Below are 25,277 nucleotides of genomic sequence, written 5' to 3' on the forward strand. Positions count from 1 at the left end.
TTTAATTATTGGTTCACATTACAGTTACATTATTATAATGTGAACCTATAATGAAAAAAAAAATAGGATTTTATCATTGACCCAAAAGAAAAAAAGAATCAATCAAACCTTTCCCTCTCATTATGAAGTCTCATAATTCATAACAGCACATTTTCAGTCTGATTAAACTCTGGATTTAAATAATTCAGGTGCCAAACTAAAGTAAAAACACTTCTAAAGGATACTTTGACGTGTCGATGGGGCACAGACCCCCCTATCCAAAGTTTCGGCTGCCTCCTCCATGTCTGTGACCTCCTCCTCCTCCAGCAGCCGCCGAACAAAGTCATCGGGGGGCGGGACCACGGCGCTCCGCTTTCAGCCCCTCCGCGAATGTCACAGCGATGATCTTGAGCTCCCATTGGCTCCTGTCTGCGAAACGTCACAATCATGATTAGAATTGATGATCGGACGTTCTGATTTCATTGTCTAGCGGAAAAGGGGGACCGCTGACGAAATCTGCTGAATTCGAACGTCCGTGTGATTTTGAACATCCTAAAAATGGTAAGTAGCCAAGTGTTTTGGTTTTTTTTTCTTCACACTTTTAGCTTTCAAGGAGAGACCGAGTGTTTGTTATTTTGTTCCGTGTCCGCTCGGAGCCGGGGAGGGGAGGGGGAGAGGATGACCACGCCGAGAGGGGGTCGGGAAATCACAGATTTGAAGGAAAAGTTTAGCAACGGCTATCCATGGGGAAGCTAGGCTAGTTAGCTATGCTAGTTAGCTATGCTAACGCTGGCGCTGATATGGCCGCTCGGGCCTGCAGGCTAACGGGAGCCAGTGTGGCCATTGTGCTGATGCGGCGCTTACCCCGGTTTGTTTACCGTCCGGCTCGCCGTCGTAAAGTTATGGCGTGCGTTCCCCGTGTTTAGGGGGGGGGGGGTCGAGTTATTTCTGAATCCCCCCTCCCCCCCCTTCACCAGGCTCTCGCCTCGGCGGTTTACCAACCAGACTACCCGCAGTTTAGTTGGCTAATCTCCCCGTAGTGTCCCCACATTGCCTGTTAGCCATGCGCAGTCAGCCTGCCAAAATAAACCCGCTGCATGCCGATTGGTCGCACAACATTCCCGTATGTGACATTTTTCACCGCGTTCGTCTAAATCCTCCCAACTGTAGATTTGGAGTCGTCACCGCGGTGATTCTGCTCTGGTACAGTCCGACTGTTGACTACTTTAACCGGACTGGTTGCTGCTCCCACACCCCCTCTCGTCCACGCTCACGGAGAGTACAAACAATAACACAGGAACACTGGAGCCCATTCAATCATATATATGTTTCTGTTATTAAACTGTTTCTTTATTGTCAAAAACAGCAGCACATGTTAATTAATACGTTATCCTATTTTTATATAATTTTATTTATTATTTTTACTGTAGTTTTTGTAATGTAGCTGTATTTATAGTATATTATAATATATTCATCATATTGTGTATAATATATATACATATATACACACAATAATACAATATATTTAGATTCACTGTACATTACTTTTTCTTTTGATAACTGGCTGCTTGAACAAACATAATTTCCCAGTTTGGGATCAATAATGTACATCTATCCATCCATCTACCTGTTTACTTACTCGTTTATTATTTTGAAGAATTAAAATGTAATGTTTTGAGCGGAAATTCTTTACTTGATACATCATGTTTTTTTTTTTTTTGCCCACAAATGTCAGGTATAACATGTAATTAACTAAGTAAGGTGTAAATCAATCGTTCATGCATTTAATTTAAATGCTTTTCAGTTGATGAATACAACAGCGTTTTGCTGGGGATAACATGGGCTTGATTGATAGTGTTATTAGCCTATTATTATAGTTTGACAGCATGTTTACAGCTTCACAATGCTTGCCGTGACTTTTTCCCCCAAATTGTTGTCATATATTATGACAAAGTTTTGACTGGTTGTCTACGATCTGATGAAACTGGCGCCTTTCTCTGTCTTTGTTTTTATTAATAGGCTAGGAAAGCGTGCTTGTCATGACATGGCTTGTGTTATGTTTTTAAGAATAATAAATAATGTTGTCTGCTTTACTATCTCCTCAGCCCGAGTACCCAGCAGTGTGTCAGGTACACTGAGCCACGATGAGAACTGGCAAACTGGTTCTAATCTAGAAACATGGAGGTGTTGCTGTGATCTGCATGGCTGCCCCGTTCCCCTCCAGTAGCAGAATGGATGCATGGTCACAGAGGCGTGGCCTGCAGACTGTGAGTCTATATATATATATATATATATATATATATATATATATATATAAAATTGACTACAAAAACTATTGCAGCCCAAAAGCCATAGAGGAGAAAAAGTGTCATGAAGATCACACAATATGTTTTATCTCTTCAAGCTAATCATCTACACAATCAGTGAGCTCCAGTGAATCCTTGTGTCATGCTAAGTGTGTTTTTTTTGTCTCAGATGAACCTGCGGTCAGTGTTTACGCCTGAACAGCACAGGATCCTGGAACGTTACTATGATAATGGGATGACCAATCAGAGCAAGGCGTGCTTCCAGCTAATACTGCAATGTGCTCAGGAGTCCAAGCTGGACTTCAGCGTGGTCCGGGTAGGCCCATAAAATGTGTTTTTGTGTGAACGGAGCAAAAAAGGGAAAGCAGAACTCTTTTCCATGATTTGTGTTGCACCACTGTGTGTGTGTGTGTGTTTCATCTAATGCAGAGTCATGAATTATCATCCTCACTTTGCTGAATTATTCCCCGTAGTGTAATACAGAATGTTTTTTGATGTTGTTGTAGTGATGTTACTGAGCTGATTGCTCTTCTCCCCGCAGACATGGGTCGGCAACAAAAGACGTAAGCTCGCCTCCAAGGTAGAGCAGAATGGAGGCATGTCTCATTCCTTCTCCAGTCACGGACTCGCTGGGGGATTACTCTCCAATCACTCATTAGCCGGGGGGCCGCTGTCCAATCACAGCCTGGCGGCCGGGGCGCTGCTTCCCGCTGAGCTGGCCGCGGCGCGGAACATCCAGAATCGCGTGCACCTCCTCCCTCCATCCTCGTCCTACCCTTCCTTCTCGTCGACATCTTCCTCCCCTTCCTCCTCCTCTCCCCACAGCAGCGGGAGCAGCAACAACAACAACAACAACAATGACGTTATACTGACCGGGATTTACTCTCTGAACTCTGTTCCTCGCCCACGAACAAGACCCACAGCACCCCCGTCTCAGTCGGACCCCGAGCTTCCCGCACACACATCCTCGTCTCTGATCAACCGGGCCCTGCAGAGCAGGCACAGCTCCACCTCTTCGCCCCTCCACTCCAAGCTGGTCTCACTCTCTCAAAACCTCCCACCCCTCACATCTGCCTCAGGGCCTTTAGTCTACACTGCAGTCAGGAAGGGAACTTTATCCCTCGGGGAGGCAGGGGTAAGTGCAGGAGCAGGGGTAGTACCTCACAGCTGGACTAGGCAGTACGGTGCAGCTCAAATTCGCCCTTGGTCCTCTTCCTCGCAGCCTGAAACTCAGCCTCAGCCCAGACCTCACTCCAACCCCCAACCTCAACCGCCGGCCCCTCAGAAGCCTCGGATCTCCCTCCCGGTCCCAAACGCCGGCCCCCCCGCTGAACAGACGCCTCGTATCCAGCAGGTCTTCACCTTGTCAGAAAGAGGCGAAGGGGACAGACTCAGGCCGAGTCACGTGTCGGCCCAGAAAAGCCAAGAGTGTCATAGGCCGGCGCCCTGTCCTCGGGATGCCAGTCATAACTTCTCCATCGCCATGGAAACGGGAGATGAAGAAGATGAGTGGCAAAGGGAAGAGGAGCTGGCGAACCTGGCCGCTCAGACACACCTCCACAGGGAGCAGACGCCAAGCAGCCCAACCGGGGCTGAGGTGTCTGTGGTGAGAGGAGGCCACACCCCCCCTACGACTAGCTCCAGACCTGCACCGCCTCACGGCAACGCAACCCTTCAGGGCAGCTACTCCGTCACAGCACAGACCTCACTTACAGGAGACGCCGGCTCACAGGTAGGAGAGGTTCTCGTGTCGTTGCAGCTTTCCTTCAAAGTCAACCGAAGGACGTAACCTGACCGTGTCTGTCTCTGTGTGCAGACTTCAGTCGGTGTGTCTGCTGCCCCCTGGGTAATCAGCAACTCCAGGAAGAGAACAGTTAGTCACTTTAAACACAAAACTTTGAATAATAGAATGGTTTTTGACACGTTGACACTGATGATAAGCTAGAGTATGCTTACCATCAGCCTGACTAAACACAGGTTTGTGGTTTCAGCTGCAGGATCGGACCCAGTTCAGTGATGGGGATCTCATCCAACTGAAGCGCTACTGGGACCGAGGCATGACCAGCCTGGGCTCCGTCTGCAGGGAAAAGATCACCGCAGCAGCGAACCAGCTCAATGTAGACACCGAAATAGTCAAGGTGACCAACTCTAAAGGGTTAACAAAAAGGAGTGTTGTTCAAGTGTTAAACGAGTACAGAGGAATCTAGAGATGTATCTTGCAGTATCCTTGGAATTTGAGAGATGTTTTGTAGACGTAGAGAGCTGTGAGCTTCATTCACACAGTCAATGACATTTAGTGAAAACGCGTCTGTTTGACTTGTCTGAACTTTACAGAGCTCAGAGAAAACAGGGAAGAGCGTTTTTTTCTGGGTCATAAAAGTTTTCCGACATACTCAAAGTCGTGTAAAAGTCACGCAGTTATATATCAGGGCCACAGCAGGAATGCTGATGGACTAAATATAGTCGCTCAGGCCTGACACACACATGACCCGCTGCCATCTCACTGACTGGGGTATTTATTGAAAGGAAGAAAAAAAGCTCTGCCTGCACAGAGAAGAAGTACTATCAGGAAAATCTTCAGATCGTTGCAATAATTACACAGCTGTCTAAAATGTATTTAGAGCAGGCTTATTGTGACACATGCTGATTTCGCCGCATTTATCACACTTTATTTTGAGCTGATTGATATCCTCAAATTGGAGGGGAGTACTTTTCTTCCACGTTTGTAGGCGTTTTTACACAGAGGTCCCACCATAATAGTTGTCGACATAACGCCAGAGACAGCGTACATAACACGTTGTCAAAACGTCACCTTCTGTTCCAGCTTCCCCGGCTCTCCTCATTCACACTGAGGTCGTCAATCCTTGTGTTACAGCTCTGTTATGACCTTCAGTGATGCTCAGAGGTGGAACGACTCTGACACCCCATTCCATCTCTGTACCTTTAACACTAACGTGTACTATGTAGCGCCAAAAAGTGATAATCCCACAACGTAGAGGCAGCGTAAAATGGACTAGTGAGACTCACCTTGTTGTCTTTTTGTGTTTTTCTAAATGGGCAGACATGGATCAGTAACAGGCGAAGGAAGTACCGTTTGATGGGTATCGAAATCCCTCCGCCTAAAGGCGGGCCTGCCGTGTTCTCGGCCTCATCCCCAGGAAACGAGTCTCCGCGGCCCCTCAGCCCCGATGAGGACGGCTTCAGAACGCCTGAACTCGGAGACGACTTGAACGATGAGGGATCGGTCTGCCTGTCTGAAGGTTAGTCTGCACACACACAGAAACGGCACGAGTCAATACGAACCGCGTTGTCGTCATTCATGCAATCTTCTGGCTTCTAGACGGCACCACCGGATCGCAGCATAGAGAGGAAGAGGACGGGATCGATGTGTCCACTGCTGCTCCGCTGGCCAATAATGTGGTACTCCATCATTTCTTTGTTATTACAGTACAGCATTCAATTTAGGAAGGGCCGCTGGTCAGCATAGTGTTCATACTCCATTGGGATGAAATGGATCGGAGCTCGTTCACTCTCCTGAAACATCTATTAGATGCAGGACGATAGGAACATTTCAGGTCACGATTATCCCACCAAAATAATGGTGATATTAACCCGACCTGCTGGAAACTCTTAGAATGGCACTTAAACATACTGGTGTCACTTAACATTTTGTTCAGAAATACATCTTTTTTTTATTACGTCACAGATAAGATACACATGTTGACCATAAATCATACAGCCTCCCTGCATAAATAAAGCATACGTACATTTTCAAATTCAATTTAAATTTTGTATCCTATTTTTTAAATCAGGCTCTATTTTCCACCTCTCTGCCATTATGGTGAGCTAGACAGCTTTTTCATGTCACTTATGATGATATTTATGATTATCCCAATTATAGAAATCCACCACCATCAACTTGTTGTGCGCCTGTTTGAACAGAGAAGCAGAATATATCATTTGTGTAAATTACAGAACATGAGGAATAAAACCCACAGAAGATAATAGGTACCCAAAGACTAACAGGTGTTGCGCATCTAATCTCTGTTTTTCTTTAAACAGAAGATCGAAGTGATCGATGAGGACGAGGAAGACGAATATTGCGACGACGATGGCCAATTAGTGGCTTCGGACCTCGAGCAAATGCGGAGCCTGCTGGAGTTCAAGGTGACGACAATCACGAGACTCTGACACACTGACCACGCATTAACTAGTGGCTGCCATTCTGAAGCTTTCTTTTAGACTGCATCCTTCATGTTCATCCACAAATACATTAAGCAGTAACCTTTCTTTGCCTTTGCTTTCTATCCGCCACCGTTGCAGCACGAGGAAGTGCAGTTCTTAGAGAATGAGCTAGAGAACCAAAAACAAAGATATGACGAGCTTGTGAGCTTCACGAAGAGCCTGCTGAGCGCTGTGAGGAGCAATGACCTGGAGAGACAGCAGGTACGTGCACGCTCATGTGCACGCTCACGTGCACGCTCACGTTTACACATAAGCTAGTGAAGTAAAACGTCCTAAACACTCTGCTGTCGCCCCTGTGTGTGTGTTTAGGAACTCGTGGCCAGTCTACCTCAGCCTTCAGACCAGGACAGGGACATGACAGCGGAGAGGGGAACGCCGCCCGCCGCCGTGTCAGCAGACGCATCCTGCAACCGCAACGGCTCGCCGCTGAGTGGCCTGGAGGCAAACGAAGAAGTCGCCACAAACAGAGACGATAGAACGACTGAAGTTACTGAGCCCTCTGCATCAGAGGAGCAACTGCAGGAGCCGGTTACAGAACATAAGTGACGATGTCATGTACATTAGCGCACACAGACTCACACAGAGGTTTCCACGCTCCACGTAGAAGCCGGTTTCAGACTATATTGGCCTCTACGGGACTTAACGGTCTCACGGTTACACTAAACACTCCGGTAAACTCGTACTCCACGCCTAGTGCCTGTGGATTGATGCTTCACTATGACTGTTGGGCTGACAAATGCCTTTTTTAACTGCATATCATTCGCCTTGCTCTGGATCAGTCCAGAGAGAACAATAAACGACCTCTAACTTATCTGTGTGGCCGTGTGTTTCACTGAGAGGAATGTCACGTTTCTTCTGTCGGCTCAGTAGATGTAAAAAAAAAAAACACAAGTAGTTTTAAAAGAGGTGGTGGGTTTTTTTCTTTCTAGATTACAGTTGCAGACGAGGATTTTCATTCAACCACTATGGGACCAACATAAAATTCAAACCTGATTAATAAAATCAATTTTATTGGTGGTGAAATTAAAATGTTGTGCTAGCTAAAGAGTAAGATAGAAAATACTACCTCAAAACTACAGACTACTACATCTACCTCAACAGTAAATACATGAATGGACTGCATAGTGTTGTGGTTTTTATATGTATACATTGTACATACATAACTTATATTTGGTGTCATTGTTTCTACTTTTATACTTAACTAATTGTGTGTATAGGACATTACTATACTATTACATTATTTATGAGCACATGACTCTCTTTCTTAACTATTATGGAGCAGCTGTACGATTTCCTGAGGGATTTAAAAAAGAATTGTGATTCTGAATGTCTACTTTTCACACCTCTGGGTAAAACGGCGGTGCAAGTATAAGATTAGTATTTATTGTGCCACGGTGAAGAAAAAAACAATAAATAGTAGCTGCCAAATTAGATTCAAATCTGCGTTTAACCCTCCTGTATCCTTCACCTTCACAGCAATTTAAACCTTCAGAAAATGATTTTTATCAAAATAGGTACCCAGATTTATTCTTCAGATACTTAATGTTTCTTTTTTGACGACCTAAATAACCCATTCAATAAAACACGAACCCCCTCTGAACCCGTTTATACATCCCGAATACATATTATGTGATTATCGAAGTCGACCCAATCCTTCAAGCTGGGAACCGGATTATGAGAACTTTCCATTTTTGGAAGATAACACATTTTTGTAAGTGCATCAAGTGTGTACAGGACATTGAAACATACCATATTAATTTTATGTTTTACCTATTTGGCCCCAGTAAATTCTGAAAATTCACAGAATAAAAAATATATAATTTGGAGACGTTAAACACTATTTGTCCCCATTAAATTTGGAAAATTCACAGAATAAAAAAATAATAATTTGGAGACATTAAACAAAATTCACAGAATAAAAAAATAATAATTTGGAAACGTTAAACACTATTTGGCCCCAGTAAATTAGGAAAATTCACAGAATATTTTTTGAGACGTCAAACACTGAATGGGGTCAAATTGACCCAGAGGTTAGACGTTAAATTGTGACTCTAAATACATTTAAACGTACAAAGATCCCAGTGAGTGGGAGAGACAGAGAGAGAGCTGGGTGAGCTTTAAGCCTCTTAATTCCACTTGGACTCGGGATGGACATGCGTGCTTATAAAACGGTCGGCGACGTTAACAACGTTCAACTTGCACCCTGAAGATCAGTTGGCTTACAGGTCCGTGTCTCGCCACTGGGGGCGCCCGCGCGTCGCTCCCCCTTTGCTTTTTAATCCTGCGTCAAACATAAACTAAAAACTGGTCCAACAGCAGCGCTGAATGCTTAACGGGCTCGTGTGGTCGTTCGTCGTCGTCGGTCGGATGCATGTATTTCACACGCGCCGTCAAGCCACCCCTCCTTCCTCCCTCCCTCCCTCTCTCTCTCCATGAGATGATGCGTCGCTTTTGCTTTGGACGGGGGGGAAATCCTTAACTGAATTGCGTCATAAATACGTCAATAAACTCTCATTCACTGACGATCAGGTACCACGATAGCCGCCATATTCGCATCCATGGCAGGCTAGCGGTGCTCTCGGGCGAGCGTATGGTCCAGTCATCGGCATCGACTACCCCCCCTCCCTCTAACACCAGCACCAGACCTGATCCCAATCCCGATAGCGGTCCGCGGACACACACACACGGACAAACACGGATCGGATCGTCCAAAGCAACAAAAAAAAAAAAAGAAGCCGGACTTCCACGGAGAGAGAAGGGGGAAGACATGCAACGTGGAGCGGGGGTCTAGGTAGACTACGATGCCTTAGACTCGGAGGAGGAATCCTGGCACAAGATGGAGGAAAACAGCGTTTGTAGCGAGGTGAGTTTTATCACAAAAACGCGTATTCATTTGGTCACATATTTGCGTGTGTTGCGGTGCCGTCCCGTTAAGTTAAGCGTGCCCTGCGAGGCTGGGTTACACGGCTTAAATTCGCGTCACGACCTGCGGCGCACCGTGATGCATGCTAACGCGCTAGCTAATGCTAACAGCTGGTTGGATGTTTATTTTTGTTGCCCTGTTGGAGGGGTTGTTGTGTGGGGTTTGTTTGTTGTATAGTTTAGTAGCTAAACTTCCACAACCGCCCGTTATTCCGCTCAGATGCCCGGCTGTTAATCCACCGATAGCACGACCTCCTCCTCCCTTTAGCCGCTGTTGTTTATTTACACCTCCTCGACTGGAGTTTTTTGCCTCGCAGCTAGCTTAGCTTAGCCTAGCTAGCGTTAGCACGTAGTTAGCTTGCTAGCTTGACAGCTTACAGGCTTGAAACTTTGGGGGTAGACGAGTTTTTTTTTTTTTAAACTCAACCTCAAACTTTTTCGTTAAACACGAGCTGCTGAAGTGTTTTTATTTTTAGCTGTAAACTATTTTATTCAAAGTTTAAGACTAACTGGGTTAAATTCGGTCACACGTCCTCTCGACTGAGAGCTTTGTAAGCTACGTAATAACATATAGTTTTATTTATTTGTTTTAAACTTACCTACACATCAACATATTAGTGTATTAACTGGATTGCGAAAGTGAATAACCAGATAACACAACAGGAATGTAAACCCTCTTGGGTGAACTAAAGGCTGATTTATCATCTTCACACTTTTTTTTCTTTTCTTTTTTAAGTGAAACCAGTGATGCCGTTTTTTTTTGTGGGAAGGTTCAGTTTGCTTTTGTGTGGGCCCCTAACCATGAGTGTTTTTTTAAAGCCAAGCTGACATCCTAAACCTCTCCATCTCTGAGATTCTTTGCGGTCTTTCACACCTACAGTCCAAACTGTCTGTCTGTCTGCCTGACTGTCTGACTGACTGACTGTCTGACTGCTGTGACAGTTAAAAAGTATTGCAACATACATTTCTCACCCATTCTTTGTTGAGACACACACACACACACACACACACACACACACACACCTGTGATAGTTTGGAAGACTTGCATTCTTTATGTTTCTGGATGTCTGTTCAAGGAAACTGTTTATGTGGAAACCCTGAATAAACAATAAAAAAATAGTTTTTTTTATTGTTTTAATCTGCTGAATTCTGCACATTAAAAAAAAAGCTGCTGAAGCACATAGTAAGACATCAAGCTCTTAACATTAAGTCTATGTGTGGTGGTTATTCTTGTGGTTGTTTTTCTTAATGCGCTCCACATCAGCTTTGACTTTAGAAGATGACACTAGCGATCATTTCGATCAACTCGGATCGTGAAGATGATTTTAATGCGTGGCTGTCGGATATGTCTTTGAGTGGCTGGAAAAGGCTCGCCTGGTTGTGCTGCAAGTGTAGGCTGTACTCTGTTACAAGCCGCGATGAGCCAACAGCAAAGGTGGGAGTGAAAATGTATGTGTGAATTATGACACAAGCAGTGTGCCCCTGGCTTCAAAAATGCACATTTTGACTATTATTTATTTTTTCCCTTCCTGTGTTATCTCTCGCTGCGAAGTGTACATCGTAAGCAATTTTTAAATCTTTACGTCGCTAATGTCATTTATCTGGTGGTAAGATATTGGCTTTGTTGGCCTCTCTCCTGTGGATGTATGCGAGTGTATGTCGGTGGCTCCACCCACTGAGTGGGCTTGCGTAGCGCTATGACTCATCCACCCCCCCCTCTCTCTCTTCAGAGGCTTGATGGAATTCAACACACAAACACACCGGCCTGAATACATCATGCTGCAGGCAGCGCAGAATTGAAATATGCAGACCTGGTTAATGTCATGGCGGTCCGGTTCATTGTCTGATTTACTGGCGGATGCAGAAATACCTGACGTTCCTCAGCTGACAATATATCGCAGGATACGGCTGTTTAAATAAACAAAAGAGAGACACAAGCTTTGAAATGTAGTAGTAAGAAGCATGTCCAACTGTGGTCGTTTAAAACAAAAAACAAACTACAACAAAAACAAGCACCATCAGAGCCAGACCCTAATTTGTCCTCAAGAGGTCGAATGCTGACGGCAGCCCTGACAAACATCAGACTCTCCGAGCCGCTCAGACGTGTTGTTTTTGCCCTGGCCAGGGATTAAGCCAGAACGCTAATAATGAGAGGCTTTATAGGGACGGGGATGAGAGCTGGACAGCTGGACGAGTATGGACTCCATACTGTTTGACAACAAATAAAGCCTGAGTTGGGTAAAAAAAAAAAGAAAAGTGCACTGTTATTGTGTGTGACTCATTGATTTCATCTGTTGAAGCTCCCGTCATACGTGTGGGGGCGTGCAGCAGCTGCGCTCATAGTCCCGCTCGGCCCCAGAAAACGAGGACGAGCAGGCTTTGTGAAAGGGTTTACGGTCGCCGACTCGATTAAAAATCTTCTTTTTTGTTGTTTTTTTTCCCTTTTTGCCACAGGTCAATGGACACGAGATCATGGACGAGCCCATGGAGGAGGGAGAGTCTTTCTCACACTGTGTAAGTAACGATGGGGATGTAGGATGAGCTGTACTTTGGTGTGGCTGTCTCATACTGATGCTGTCTGTGTAGGATGAAGGGACATATGAGGAGATTCCTATCACCCACCTTGTGAAGGAGGGCTGCGAGAAAGCTGATCCATCTCAGTTTGAACTGCTCAAAGTCCTCGGCCAGGGCTCTTTCGGCAAGGTGAGGATGCCATGTTCCCGTCGGGGGAAACGGTACTGTGGTGTCTGTCTAAATATCTCCTGCTCTCTCAGGTATTTCTTGTCAGGAAGATCGTGGGTCCAGATGCTGGACAGTTATATGCAATGAAAGTTCTAAAAAAGGCATCTTTGAAAGGTAAGTTAAGAAACGGCACATCCCTAATTGCTCGGTGTTGTTCCGTCCTCGGTGTTGAATTTCTATCCCTTCCTGTTTGTGTCTCTTCAGTCAGGGACCGAGTTCGCACTAAGATGGAAAGAGACATTTTAGTGGAAGTCAATCATCCCTTCATAGTGAAGTTGCACTACGGTAAGAGAAACTCATAATCACACAGATTACAACATAAAACAATGATTAAAAAACAAAATATCCACTTTTAAATTTTGATGTGATTTCAGTATTGTCAATGTTAGTTCTGTTCACGTGATTAGCTCGCAGGTGACTGATTTGTTTCCGCGTCTCTCAGCCTTTCAGACAGAAGGGAAACTGTATTTAATACTGGACTTTCTCAGGGGAGGGGATGTATTCACTCGCTTATCCAAAGAGGTAAGCTGACGCCTGTTGCCTCAACATCTAATTACACTCAATGTTTATTTATAGCATGTCCTGATAATTATTGCATTGAATGTTCTGTTGTATTTTAATTTCTTTTGAAACCCCTAATGTTTTAAACATGTTTGTGAAAATCAGAACTGCATATGCATATATGTTATTCTAAAGCTCCCCTCCGAGGAATTGTTAAACTGACGGCTTACAAATGGAACAGGTGCTAATTTAGTATGCAAAAATGTTAAATTTAATTTAGAAGTGCACACACGCTGCCAAGTCGTTTGTCTCCTGTTTGCTTTTTTAAAAATTCTAATTATGACTTGAATTCCTTACGGGAACACGGGAGTATTTCTTGGGTTTCAGTTCGTCGGCTGTTTTTTTCGAATGCTTTTTGGGGAACTCGGCTCCTCCACATAGACCTCGTGTTGAAAGCTTGTCTCAGACAGCTTGTCTAGTTGTGCAACCTATTTGAAATGTTGATATTGTGACAATAATAATACTTTGTTTTCTCTGTTTTATGGTCACTGAAGCTTAATATTGAAGTTGTGTCTTTTTTTTATTTGCTGCTGAATTTCTCTCCTTTTCTTAGTTCAGAGAGTAAATTTGTCCAGTTCTTATCAGGTTATGTTTACAGAGGAAGATGTGAAATTCTACCTTGCAGAGCTGGCCCTGGCCCTCGACCACCTGCACAGCCTGGGCATAGTTTACAGAGATCTCAAGCCAGAGAAGTAAGAATCCCAGAACCCTCTTCAAACTTACTTTACATATTTGTTCTTGGTACAAAACCACTGATGATTTACTTTTTACTTACACATATGAACTACACAGCACTGGCATTCAACAGCTGCCAAAGACGTTACTCAATATTTCAGAAAGATAGATTTGTCTGACGTTACCGTGATTTTATTATTTAAAATACAAAATGTTTAATTGGACAATTCACTTCCTTCTTCACGTTAACTACAGTGAAATGGTTACAATGGTCTTTGAACTGTGCAGTTCTCAAAACCTTAAAAGCAAAATATTAACATCTTATGTCATGAAGAGGAAATTATGCTCTGTTTACATATTACTTATATACTGCATGCATAAAACATAGACGTAGCACGAAAATACATTCATAAGTGTGTTATTTTCTCCTACGACCGCGTTTGATTGCGTTGTTAAAGTGAGAAGTGCATCGTGCATTTCTCACTGCGATGTTTTTCTGCTCTCGACACGCGACCTTCGCCGTGAACAGGCGATCCGTCTCTGCTGTTTCACGAGACGCTTCGGCCCTGAACTTTTATCACAAAGACTCGCAACCAGCTGACTTTAGTCCAGACGTCTCCTCAGCCGGAGTAGTTTCAGAGTCTGCATGAGTCCACCGGGGCTCTGATTTGTTATTCCTCCTCGTGATTAGCGATCTATTTGTAACCTCTTAAACTTAAGAACTGATGTGCAAATATTTCCGTGTTTTAAAAGGAAATTCTGTTCTCGTCTTTCAGCATCTTACTTGATGAAGCTGGACACATAAAGCTAACAGGTATGTCTTTGACTTGATGCTTCATGAAGGTGTATGTTCATTGTAAAAGAGTAACTGAGTAGTTTAATTTAGATAATAGCCTGTAATAAAACTGTTTCACATTAAATGTCCAGATTTACGGCCCGGGTTTTGTCCTTAGACTGACTTTCCTCTGCAGCTTTTTTTTTTTACATTTCTTTCACCAACACTTAAAAGAATGAAAGCTCTGTAAAGCATAATTACCGGATGTTGTTGTCTCACCGCTATGCGTTGCTGTTTGTGCAGACTTTGGCTTGAGTAAAGAGTCAGTAGATGCTGATAAGAAGGCTTATTCCTTCTGTGGTACGGTGGAGTATATGGCCCCTGAGGTGGTCAACAGGAGAGGACACACACAGAGTGCGGACTGGTGGTCTCTGGGAGTTCTTATGGTACACAAACTGGCTCATTTTTATTTATTTATCTTGCCATTTATATGATCTAATGAGATAAATAAAACCTACGTTGGTGTTGATCTTTCTTTCTTTTTGTTTGCAGTTTGAGATGCTAACGGGGACATTACCGTTCCAAGGGAAAGACCGCAACGAGACCATGAACATGATTCTCAAGTGAGTCGTTACGCACCACTCGATTCAGACACTCAAAGCGGCACGGAAGTGAGACGACATTTTCTAAAGTTTTTTGTTGTTTCTCTGCTCTTTTCTGCCCCTCCAGAGCTAAGTTGGGAATGCCCCAGTTCTTAAGTTTGGAAGCCCAGAGTTTACTGAGAATGCTGTTTAAACGTAACCCTGCTAACAGACTAGGTAAGGTGCATTCAAGCATGTAAAAAAAAATAAATTGAGGCGCCACTCGCTTCGCTTGAGCTCGTTAACATTTTGGCATCCGCTTAAATCACACGCTGTGTGAACGTGTTGATCCTCTGCAAACAATAAAAAAACAAAGTGCCAGGTTAACTGAACCGGAGCGGTCTGTGTCTTTAGGGGCCGGGTCCGACGGAGTGGAGGAGATCAAACGCCACGCTTTCTTTTCCACCATCGACTGGAATGTAAGCATGCACACACACACACTCACTTCCCTCTCACTTCTCACACACTCACATGTAACTCTCCAGCTTCTGCCGAGGCTTCACACCTAACAAACGGTTGGCTTGGTGAGTCCTGGCCATCAGTCTTGGCCACGCCGACTCTGTTTGTGTGTCTGGGCAGAGGGCCAGTTCTCGCTGTGTGTACACTAATAGCCCTGCGTGAGTGTTTAAGAGCCTGCAGGATGCTATTGGCTGCACGGGGCTGTGGAGGGATGGGAGCGGGTTAATCTGGGAGGGGTCTCCTTGGCTTCACATATGTTCACACACTGCAAACAGCCTGTGGTGGGCTCGGATTTTTAACGTGTGTGTGTGTCTCTTCAGAAACTGTACAGGAGAGAACTCCAACCCCCATTCAAGCCGGCAGCAGGTAAACCAGATGACACGTTCTGCTTCGACCCAGAGTTCACCGCTAAAACGCCTAAAGGTAAGCCGCCGCCCCCTCCACACACACCCACACACACACACACGCTCTGTTCACATGCTCACAAAAACAACAGCCACTCCTGCAGCCATGGAAACTGCAACAGAGCACTGACTGCAAGAAATAACTCCAAATTTCAGTGGGTGTCTGTATGTTGATATGACTATATTATGAATTATCTGTTGCCATCTAGACTCCCCAGGTATCCCTCCCAGTGCTAACGCCCACCAGCTCTTCAAAGGCTTCAGTTTTGTTGCTCCGACCCCGATGGACGAGAACAAGAGCTCCCCGCTGCTCAGCATTCTCCCTATAGTTCAGGTGAGCACACAGTGTACACAGGTTAATGATCGGCGTATTAACTTAAATACTGATACTATTTTACTGTTCAACCTTTGTCTGGAGCTCAACTGGTAGATAGTAGACGTTTGCAGTGTCGTACACACCAGAAGCGTGTGCTGTTTTACTGTGGAGCTCCAGCAGATGTTCAGCATCATTTCAACACATCTGTAAATGAACTATTATAGCAGCTTTTTAGTCGAAGAAACTCTCAATAAGTTTGTGGTGAATTTCTATTATCGGGATATTCATGAACTTGGTGAGATTTGTTTAAAAAAAGGGGAGGATGTTTTGAAACTTCTTTTTTTGTTTCTCATGAAAATAAATCACATATTTCCGAACTATTTAAAAAAAACAAAAGTTTCATATTAAAATCCAGTGCCATATGTGAATGTGTCGTGAATCAGTTATATTTTTACATTAAATCTTGATGTCCTATGCCTAGCTTACACAGTTCCTCTGTCTGACAATATTTCCAGCATCCCTCACTGTAAACTTAAATCTCAATTTCTGTACGATGAAATTAAATCAGGGTCTAAATTGGCAGAAATGAAACGTAGTCGTAAAACAACCACAATCAGAATTAATGGTTCTTGTGTTCCACTGCAGACCTACCACACACACACACTTGTTATGCTCATAACTGGTAATTTGACAGCGTTTTGCCGCTAAGTGATGCGTGGCAAGCGAGTCAATACTACAATGGTGGTGAATGTGCAATGAGAGTTTGACTGCTGAATATGTAACACTCTCTACGAGTTGCACTCCGGCATATTTGTGAACAGAAGTGTTGAGATGAAGCTGCGGAGGAGGAGGAGCACACAACACCGGGTTTTTACGAGTCAAGCGTGTGGGCGGGACTCGTGAGGGACAGGAGCCGCTGGTTTTACCGAGAATGCTACTTTAAATTTTTTTTTTTTAAATCATGATTTGCTGTAAACGATGTCAATTTCACGTAGTTCAAATGTCGTTCTCTCCAGATGCACGGGGGCTCCACTAAGTTCTCGGATCTCTACGAGCTGCAGGAGGACATAGGGGTCGGCTCCTACTCCATTTGTAAACGCTGTGTACACCGAGTCTCCGCCATGGACTATGCTGTGAAGGTAGGAAGGGTTTTTTCCCCTCATACAGGTTACACACAGTTACTCCTGAAACTTGGCTAGTAAAATCCCACTTTGGTCGGCCACAGTTGGTAGCTGAGTTTAGGATTGGGGACGCTACATTCAGAACAATCTTTTTTACAGTATTCATGAAGTTTTCTGTCATGGCCAGCATCTCTCGAGTACCTGTGCATGCCTTTTATTGAAAGTAAATTAGATCATTTGTATATATTGGTGTCCTCGAATGTGAGTTCTAAGAGCCTTGGATTGTATGAAAGTGGTTAGTTGTTGCCAGCAGAGGGCGACGCAGCTTAAGCGACTGAAGCCACATTTCTATTATCTCAGCTACTTGAAATTGTTTAAATGCTCCATTTTCTTTTTAACCATCTCTAATTTGAATGTGTTTCAGATTATAGACAAAAGCAAGAGGGACCCGTCTGAAGAGATCGAAATCCTAATGCGATACGGACAGCATCCCAACATCATCACTCTCAAAGACGTCAGTCAACATTCACAGCAGGAAAAGTGTGTGTCGTTTAGTTTCTGTCGCCGTACTGACCGGTCGTATCTCTACGTGTTTGTCAGGTGTACGACGAGGGCAGGTACGCGTACCTGGTGACGGAGCTGATGAAAGGAGGGGAGCTGCTGGATAAGATCCTCAGGCAGAAGTTTTTCTCTGAGAGAGAGGCCAGTGCTGTGCTCTACACCATCACCAAGACTGTTGACTACCTCCACTGCCAAGGGGTGAGGACACGTCCATGCACGCCTACGAGCACAGGTGGAAAATCTCCTCCTCTAATGTCTTCTTCCCCCTCCAGGTGGTACACCGAGACCTGAAGCCCAGTAACATCCTATATATGGATGACTCGGGAAATCCTGACTCCATCAGGATCTGTGACTTTGGATTCGCCAAACAGCTTCGAGGAGGCAACGGTCTGCTCCTCACGCCCTGTTACACCGCCAACTTTGTGGCACCAGAGGTGAGATGGGGGTGGTGGGGTGGGGGGGGGAACGATGAAAGCAAAGACTAACGGGATTATAAAACGTTAGGATGATATAATAGAGCAGTTTCTTTTTCAAGGCCCTAATGGTTTGCCTTTCTCTGTTTGTGTGGGTTCAGGTACTAATGCGGCAAGGTTATGATGCAGCCTGTGATATATGGAGTCTTGGAGTTCTACTGTATACCATGCTGGCAGGGTAAGACTGCTCTCATTTAAATCAAAACAGGAATGTGGGAGGGAATGATTAATGAAGCCTTGCAAAGCCGTACATTAGTGTGCTCTGGTGATCTGCTTGTGCTGTGGGTGTGTGTTTGTTACGGATGGCTCTGAACACTTTCTAACACGTTTTCTTAAACGTCTGCCAGGTACACGCCGTTCGCTAACGGGCCAAACGACACACCGGAGGAGATTCTGCTCCGGATAGGATCCGGAAAGTTCTCTTTGACGGGTGGCAACTGGGATACTGTATCAGACACCTCAAAGGTACGAACATCGACGTGTCCATGTGGCTTATTTTCATTGGTACTGTGACTTTAAAGCATATCTTTTACGTAAACGTAATGTAGCTGTCACATGCAGGTTTGACACTATTTTAATTTATCTGTGATTGTGCAGAGTTAGTGATAAAGTATGACAAGCGTTTAAATGTTTGAGACTAGGCATTGGATGATTTTCACGGCCAAAATAATTGCAATTCACAATATTATACTGTTAATCATGAGAATTTGCTTAAAACTCTTTAAAATGGTGCTCAAACATACTGGTATCACTCTACATTTATTTTAAAAAACAATCTGTTTTATTATCTCCCAGATAAGATACACATTTTTTTTTAATTAAATTATTTAAAAAAAATGTTCAAGGAGACAGTTATAAATCATAAGGTCTCCATACATATATAAATAAAAATATAAATTTTTTGTAACCTGCTTCTTTTCTTTTTAATCGGACAGCTTTTTAAAGTCACTGACGTTATTAACGATCATCCTGATAATGAATTTCACCACGATGGACTTATTGTGTTTTTGACTGGATGTTGTTGTGACCTTCCAGGACCTGCTGTCCCACATGCTCCATGTGGACCCTCACCAGCGATACACAGCAGAGCAGGTCTTAAAGCATTCCTGGATCACCTGCAGAGACACGCTACCACACTTCCAGCTCACGCGCCATGATGCACCACACCTCGTCAAGGTGGGTGCACATATCCAATATTTCAGAAAGAAGACCTTTTCCTGATCAATATCAGTCTTCATTTCAAACAATTTCTTTAGTAATCATAGTGTTTAGTGTGAGACAAATCAACAATCTGAAAGCAGATAAAAGATAAATAGATTTATAGTGTTATTCGTGTTACTTCCTGTATTTAAATCTAATTTTTCCACATCTATACCACTTGTGACGATAATTACGATTATCCCGGCAATGAAAAATCATGTAAAACTGCTTTGGGGTCAATTGTTTCTGCAACCATTAATATGTTTAATAATGCACTGGGTTAGAGGGTCCCATCTTTGTACAATTTTTACAAAATCTCTTTCATAATCGAGCAACATTGAAGCTGAAATATCTCTAAATGCATCAGGAATCGTTTCAGCCCGACTCTTAATTAACAAAGATGCTGCCATTGTGCGACACGTTCCAGTGCCTCTTGACATATAAAAGTCCACACACACTTCTAACCTCCTCCTATTACCGACGCCAGATGCGACTCCTAACTTCTAGCTTCATCTCGCCACTTATCGGGGTCAGATGCTTCTTTCAAATGGAACTCATCAGGTCGTGTTCTTTGACTCAACGCACATTTAGCACTCGAGAGGTTGAAGTCGTGAGAGGACTGTTGCTAGGCGACAAAAAAACAACGCACTGCCTGGTTAATTTTTCCAACCAACAAAAAACAGTGAATCATTTTCTTTGCACTCGACGAATATGATAAAGAGAGTAACTGACATAAAAGAAACAAAAGGACATCGAAACATTGCAGATCGTGAACTGGAAGCGATCGGAAACATTCCACTTCTGAAGTCGTGAGAGCCCTCAACACGACCCCACTTAGGAGGCACAGTAAAAAAAAAAAAAAGAACATCCTCCTCTCCATTAACTCCCCTCATCTCCCCGTGAGAGAGCCTCGCCATCACCCCCCCTACGGAGAGAGAGAGGCTGTCTGGGCAGCATCCTCACCAAAAATAGATGCACTCTTCACCTAAACGTGCAGGGAGGGGCCGGCTTCTCCTCAACCCGAAGACTTCTTCCCCGTTTCTCAAACGTCGTTTAAGTCGGAGTCCTGCCTTCCTCCTGGCATCAAGTTACCTCTAATAGAAATACGGCATTTTATCAGTTATACTTGTTGTGCTCGAGCTCCAGAAAAGGAAAAACAACTTGATATTTCAAGGGGGTGAGGTGACCGTGAAGGCCAGCATAGCTCGCCGTCGCTGTCTGAAGGGCAGATTTTACATTGTCGTGACTTTGCACACTATCCGCGGATAGAATCGCCGTTAAGGAACCGTTTTCAGGTCTGACTGTCCAAGCAAAGCTCTATTGATAGATCCCCAGCGCCATTGACACCTAACCGCCGCATCGTTATCCCCAGGTAACTTAAATATAACTTTTCTATTAGCATCGTTCATCACTCCGTCTGAATTTTCGGTGTTGCGGACTGTGGACTCGTCCTCTTGTTCTTAGTCACGAATCCTTCTGTTGTCACGGATCTATTTTTGCTCTCTCGCACATGTGATTCAAGGTCTGACAAATGGTTTGTATTGGAACGCCTCGCTGCACGCCACACTGGAGGCGTTATGTGCTCACCTGCGGCCTCTTCATCGGCTTCAACTCTCAATTTGTCCACTTTTTTTCCCTTTATCTTTTCTATTAACTGTCAACGCAGCGATGTGTGAAGTTTCGATCACACAAACATGTATCATTGTGGCCGTACTGATGATGACGGGTTTCTGATTCATCTCTGGATAAGTGGGTGGTACGAGATAAACAAATGTAGGGTTGGATAAGCTGCACGACTCATCATCTGAAAAAGGACCGTCATTATTTTTGAAGAATGGATCTGCTTCTTTTGTCGGGTGGATATATAAAGATATTTTATTCCAAATTAGTAGTTATTTTCAGGTGGAAACCTCTGGGTCTGGAAAAGCATTCTACTACCTCTTCTACTACATTCTACGCCCTACTTTGCTTCTCTACTGTGGTGTTATCCATGTTTTAGCCTTTAACCCTTTCACAGAGTGTTTTCCCATTCGTAAAAGTTAATTGTATGTATTTTGGTCCCAGAAATATGTCCTACATAGCATTTGGTGTACTCTGCTCCACTCATGTTGCGTCTGGTTGCAAAAAAAAGACTCGAAGCTTCAAAACTATAGTCCACAAATCAATAGGTGACGTCCCAAGAAGGTGTTTTTACACAGAGGTCCCACCACAATCACGTAAAGAAGATCCCTCAATATGTGGCATTCACACCGTTTATACTGAACTTTGGATTGCGGCATTAGCATGAACACTATCACCCCTAGCTTACTAAAACAACAAGGCGGACTGGGTTTGGGGTGGTTTGGAGAGTTGGGTTTATTTTGCTTCTCGTGCACTTTCACACGACTCTTCAAGTGCCAACGAACTTGCTGTACATCATAAAGTGAAACTTCTTCCTCTGAGCTTTTTCACCTTTCACACTTTCACACACAGGAGCAATAATCCTGCAATGAAAAGGCGGCATAAAAGGGGCTAGTGACTACATCTACTGTTGATACTATTGCTTATGTTAATGCCACCACTACTGTTAATGCTACTACTTCCAACACCAAATGCAGTTGGAACCCAAGGGCCTGGGCTGCACGAGATTTCTGCCTAAAAGCCTATTAAGGCAGTTTTTTCTTGCCACTGTCGCTGTACTTGTATCTGTTTAAAAAGTTAAAGGCCCAATGTTCCGGTTGTTGTTCTCCAGGGAGCCATGGCTGCGACGTATTCAGCACTGAGCCAGAAGACGAGCCAGCCGGTGTTGGAGCCCGTGGCGGCGTCCGGTCTGGCCCAGAGACGCAGCATGAAGAAACTCACCTCAACAGACATGTAGACGCGCATCGCTCCCCCTCCACCTTAACCTCCACTTTAACCTCCACCCTCCTCCACCTTAACCTCAACCCACAGTCGGACACTCACAAACACACACACACACACACAGACCGAAGTCCTGGCCAGTCAGACCTACTGTCTCCCTCTTTTAACCTATTTATTTGACACAACATATGCACACGTACATGCGCACTCACACTGGACAAGGTTGCATTGTGAAGTCAGCTGAAGAGGAAGACGTGGGGGGCGGGGGACTCACATATCTGTTACTGCTGGGGAGACAGACTTGTATTTATTTCCACAGCTTTCATTATGCACTTGCCCTCCTCGCCTTTCGTTCTCTCTTCCTCCTCATGTGGGGAAGAAACGCACCAGCTGATGTTCCCCTTCACTGTGATTGGCTGATTCAAAGCTGCTTTTGGTAAAACTGTGCCCCCCCCTCCCCTACTCTGCTCTTCATCTGCACTCTGCTGTCCTCCTCCTCAGTTCTCTCTCCTTCCCTCGTTGTCTTTTGCTGTCTTTAACGTCTTTTCTTCAAAGTGCAGTGATGGTTTATGCGTGAGAGTGTTGGCAGGACGATATTGACCGAGGGACGACCGTTTCCTCTCTTTAAACGTTAAACAGATAAACTGTTCTGCCTCGTGGGCGGATGTAAACGTTCCTCGGGATCAAAAATCATCTGCCAGCACTTTTGTGACATAAATGCATGTGTGGACAGAACCTGTGTTTCATTTCCCTTCAAATTCACAGTCTGGCTCATGTTAACTTAGTGCTAGCGATGTATCAAAAGAGGAAAAAAAATAAGCTGCAGATGGACAAAAGATAAGATGGAACAATGTGGTAACAATTCTAGTTAAAGAAAAAATAGATAACTATATATATATATATATATATATATAATGAAGACGATGAAGAGCATGTGGGGGGGAGCTGTAGGGATTTCTCTGGGGGGGACGGGACGCACCCCGTCAAACCAGAGAGGAAAAAAAATTCCATGGATATCTCTTCAAAAAGACATTGTGGAAATTGTATGATATTGTATTTATTTCTTTTGATTTTTAAGATTCTATTTTTCTTTCAAGTTCTGTATATATTGACATTAAAGATCATTATTGACATGCATCCGGGTCTGAGCTGGTTTCTTCTATCCCACTGTGAAATTAAATGCTTAATCTAACAATGACTTGAAGGATGAAGTGTTTTCTTGTTGATGATTAAAATAATTTAAATGTGTATCTATGACGTGCTGAAACTTACTCTTGTCTACTTCTGTAACTCTAGTTAGTATGGGTGAGTATTGGCAAGAACCTCACGATACGATACGTATCACGATACTTTGGTCACGATACAATACGTATCACGATATTGCGATATAAATAAAGATGAAAACACAAGTAGCTGTATATGTACATCAGATGATATTGATCAGAGGACAAATTGAATCAAAACTATTTCATTCAAAACAGCCTCTCCATTTTATTAATTCACTGGAATAAACATTGAAAATAAAATGAAAAAGGATAAAGTACTGCATTCACAATGCGATATATTGCCGTATCGATATTTTTACTACCCCTACTAGTTAGACAAGTACTATGTGAGTTGCATACTACACTGTGTGAATACAGTTTTCAGCTTTGTGACGGCTGACCTAAGAGGTTTTCTTTTTTTAGAGTATTTATTTAGAGAATTTTCTAAACACAAAAAGAAAATCACATTTGAAAACATTTGCCTCAGGGATGTAGTGCTGTAGAAGTTTAGGTTTGCAGAAATAGAAAATACTCAAGTAAAAGTACCTTGAATTTGTAAATGTACTTCGTTAAAATGCTAAAATTAGTCACCATAAACCACCACCAGTGAACGATGTGTCATTCCTCATGAATTCATCTTGTCATTTGTAAGAATATGATTGAGCCATGTTTACAGTACTTAAAGGGCTGTTTTGTTTTTCTTAAAGGAGCAGTGAGTTTGCTGATAATCCATCAAAACTGATCACTTTCACATGACATGTAGTTAATACAAAAGACTGACAAAAAGCCAAAGTTTTTTTCAACTGGAGAAGAAAATACAATTCATTTTGTGTGTTATTGAAAATGACAGCCACCACACTTCTTCCCCCTTTGTGTCCTCTCCCAATATAAATGAGATGCAAGGCGCATTATCCGCCACTAGGTGGCAACACAGTCCAGTACATGAGGAGGGACACATGGCCGTTGAATAGAGTCCCTCAGTGGGTCTGCTGTGTCCTCCCTTATGTAAATGATCCGTCTAGCCTGCTTCCATTTTGTTCGTCCAACCCCCCCCTCTCGACCCCCCCCCCCCCCCCCCCACCACCACCACACTCCCCTGGGAGTATGAGCTCCTCTAACCAGCGGTGTGTAAAGAGTGTGAGTGTGTGTGTGTGTGTGTGTGTCAGAGCTGTCATGACCAGACAGCAGAGGATGGAGATCTAGGAAGGAGAGCAGATGGATTGAGGCAAGGACTGCTCTCACACACACACACACACACACACACACACACACACACACACACACACACACACACACACACACACACACACACACACACACACACACACACACACACACACACATACACACACACACAGGCCTATGGACCAGCTGTTGTCCTTTTCCTGCAACTGTCTGATCTGCCTCCATCTCCCTCTCTCCCCCTCTCTCTCTCCCCCTCTCTCTCTCTCTCTCTCTCTCTCCCTCTCTCTCTCGTTCAGCAGGCGGCCTGGGAGCTGAGAGGTAAACAGTGGGGCTAATTGTTTTGACATACTGCTCTTTGTTTTGACCTCCTGGTGCTAATCAACCACTCGGCTAATAAGTCTGCCTGGCATGGAAAACACAACTGTATCCAGGCTGGCGAGTGTGTGTGTGTGTGTGTGTGTGTGTGTGTGTGTGTGTGTGTGTGTGTGTGTGTGTGTGTGTGTGTGTGTGTGTGTGGGAGGAGTTGACTTATACTCTATACTATAAAGTGCTGCAGTCGTGCGGCCCACATCTTTTCCCCCTCTCGCCATATCCCAGAGTTCCCAC

General features: G+C 44.0%; 2 protein-coding genes across 5 annotated transcripts; both read left to right on the forward strand.

Annotated features, from left to right (window-relative positions):
* The first annotated feature begins 411 nt into the window (after nucleotides 1-411).
* hdx (highly divergent homeobox) lies at nucleotides 412-7,341 on the forward strand. 2 transcript variants are annotated; one of them, XM_084009014.1, is made up of 11 exons: nucleotides 412-540; nucleotides 2,085-2,246; nucleotides 2,455-2,601; nucleotides 2,827-4,017; nucleotides 4,102-4,158; nucleotides 4,277-4,423; nucleotides 5,347-5,545; nucleotides 5,626-5,705; nucleotides 6,348-6,452; nucleotides 6,609-6,731; nucleotides 6,840-7,341. In XM_084009014.1, the coding sequence occupies exons 2-11, from the start codon at nucleotides 2,181-2,183 to the stop codon at nucleotides 7,074-7,076; spliced, it is 2,352 nt and encodes a 783-aa protein (XP_083865140.1). In that variant the 5' UTR covers nucleotides 412-540; nucleotides 2,085-2,180; the 3' UTR covers nucleotides 7,077-7,341. The 2 variants fall into 2 exon arrangements, with proteins under 2 accessions (XP_083865140.1, XP_083865141.1); XM_084009015.1 differs by lacking the exon at nucleotides 6,609-6,731.
* A 1,559-nt stretch (nucleotides 7,342-8,900) lies between these two features.
* On the forward strand, nucleotides 8,901-23,358 carry rps6kal (ribosomal protein S6 kinase a, like). 3 transcript variants are annotated; one of them, XM_084010192.1, is made up of 22 exons: nucleotides 8,909-9,393; nucleotides 11,907-11,966; nucleotides 12,039-12,155; nucleotides 12,227-12,308; nucleotides 12,399-12,479; nucleotides 12,637-12,716; nucleotides 13,341-13,447; nucleotides 14,207-14,244; nucleotides 14,509-14,651; nucleotides 14,758-14,828; nucleotides 14,935-15,023; nucleotides 15,201-15,265; nucleotides 15,626-15,728; nucleotides 15,919-16,043; nucleotides 17,042-17,164; nucleotides 17,571-17,660; nucleotides 17,747-17,905; nucleotides 17,980-18,141; nucleotides 18,282-18,358; nucleotides 18,528-18,645; nucleotides 19,216-19,356; nucleotides 22,112-23,358. In XM_084010192.1, the coding sequence occupies exons 1-22, from the start codon at nucleotides 9,367-9,369 to the stop codon at nucleotides 22,235-22,237; spliced, it is 2,184 nt and encodes a 727-aa protein (XP_083866318.1). In that variant the 5' UTR covers nucleotides 8,909-9,366; the 3' UTR covers nucleotides 22,238-23,358. The 3 variants fall into 3 exon arrangements, with proteins under 3 accessions (XP_083866317.1, XP_083866318.1, XP_083866319.1); XM_084010191.1 differs by having other exon boundaries at nucleotides 8,901-9,393; nucleotides 12,227-12,479; XM_084010193.1 differs by lacking the exons at nucleotides 8,909-9,393; nucleotides 11,907-11,966 and having other exon boundaries at nucleotides 12,115-12,155; nucleotides 13,331-13,447.
* The last annotated feature ends 1,919 nt before the right edge of the window (nucleotides 23,359-25,277 follow it).

The sequence above is a fragment of the Eutrigla gurnardus genome, assembly GCF_963514095.1.
Source record: "Eutrigla gurnardus genome assembly, chromosome: 5".
Classification (NCBI taxonomy): Eukaryota; Metazoa; Chordata; class Actinopteri; order Perciformes; family Triglidae; genus Eutrigla; species Eutrigla gurnardus.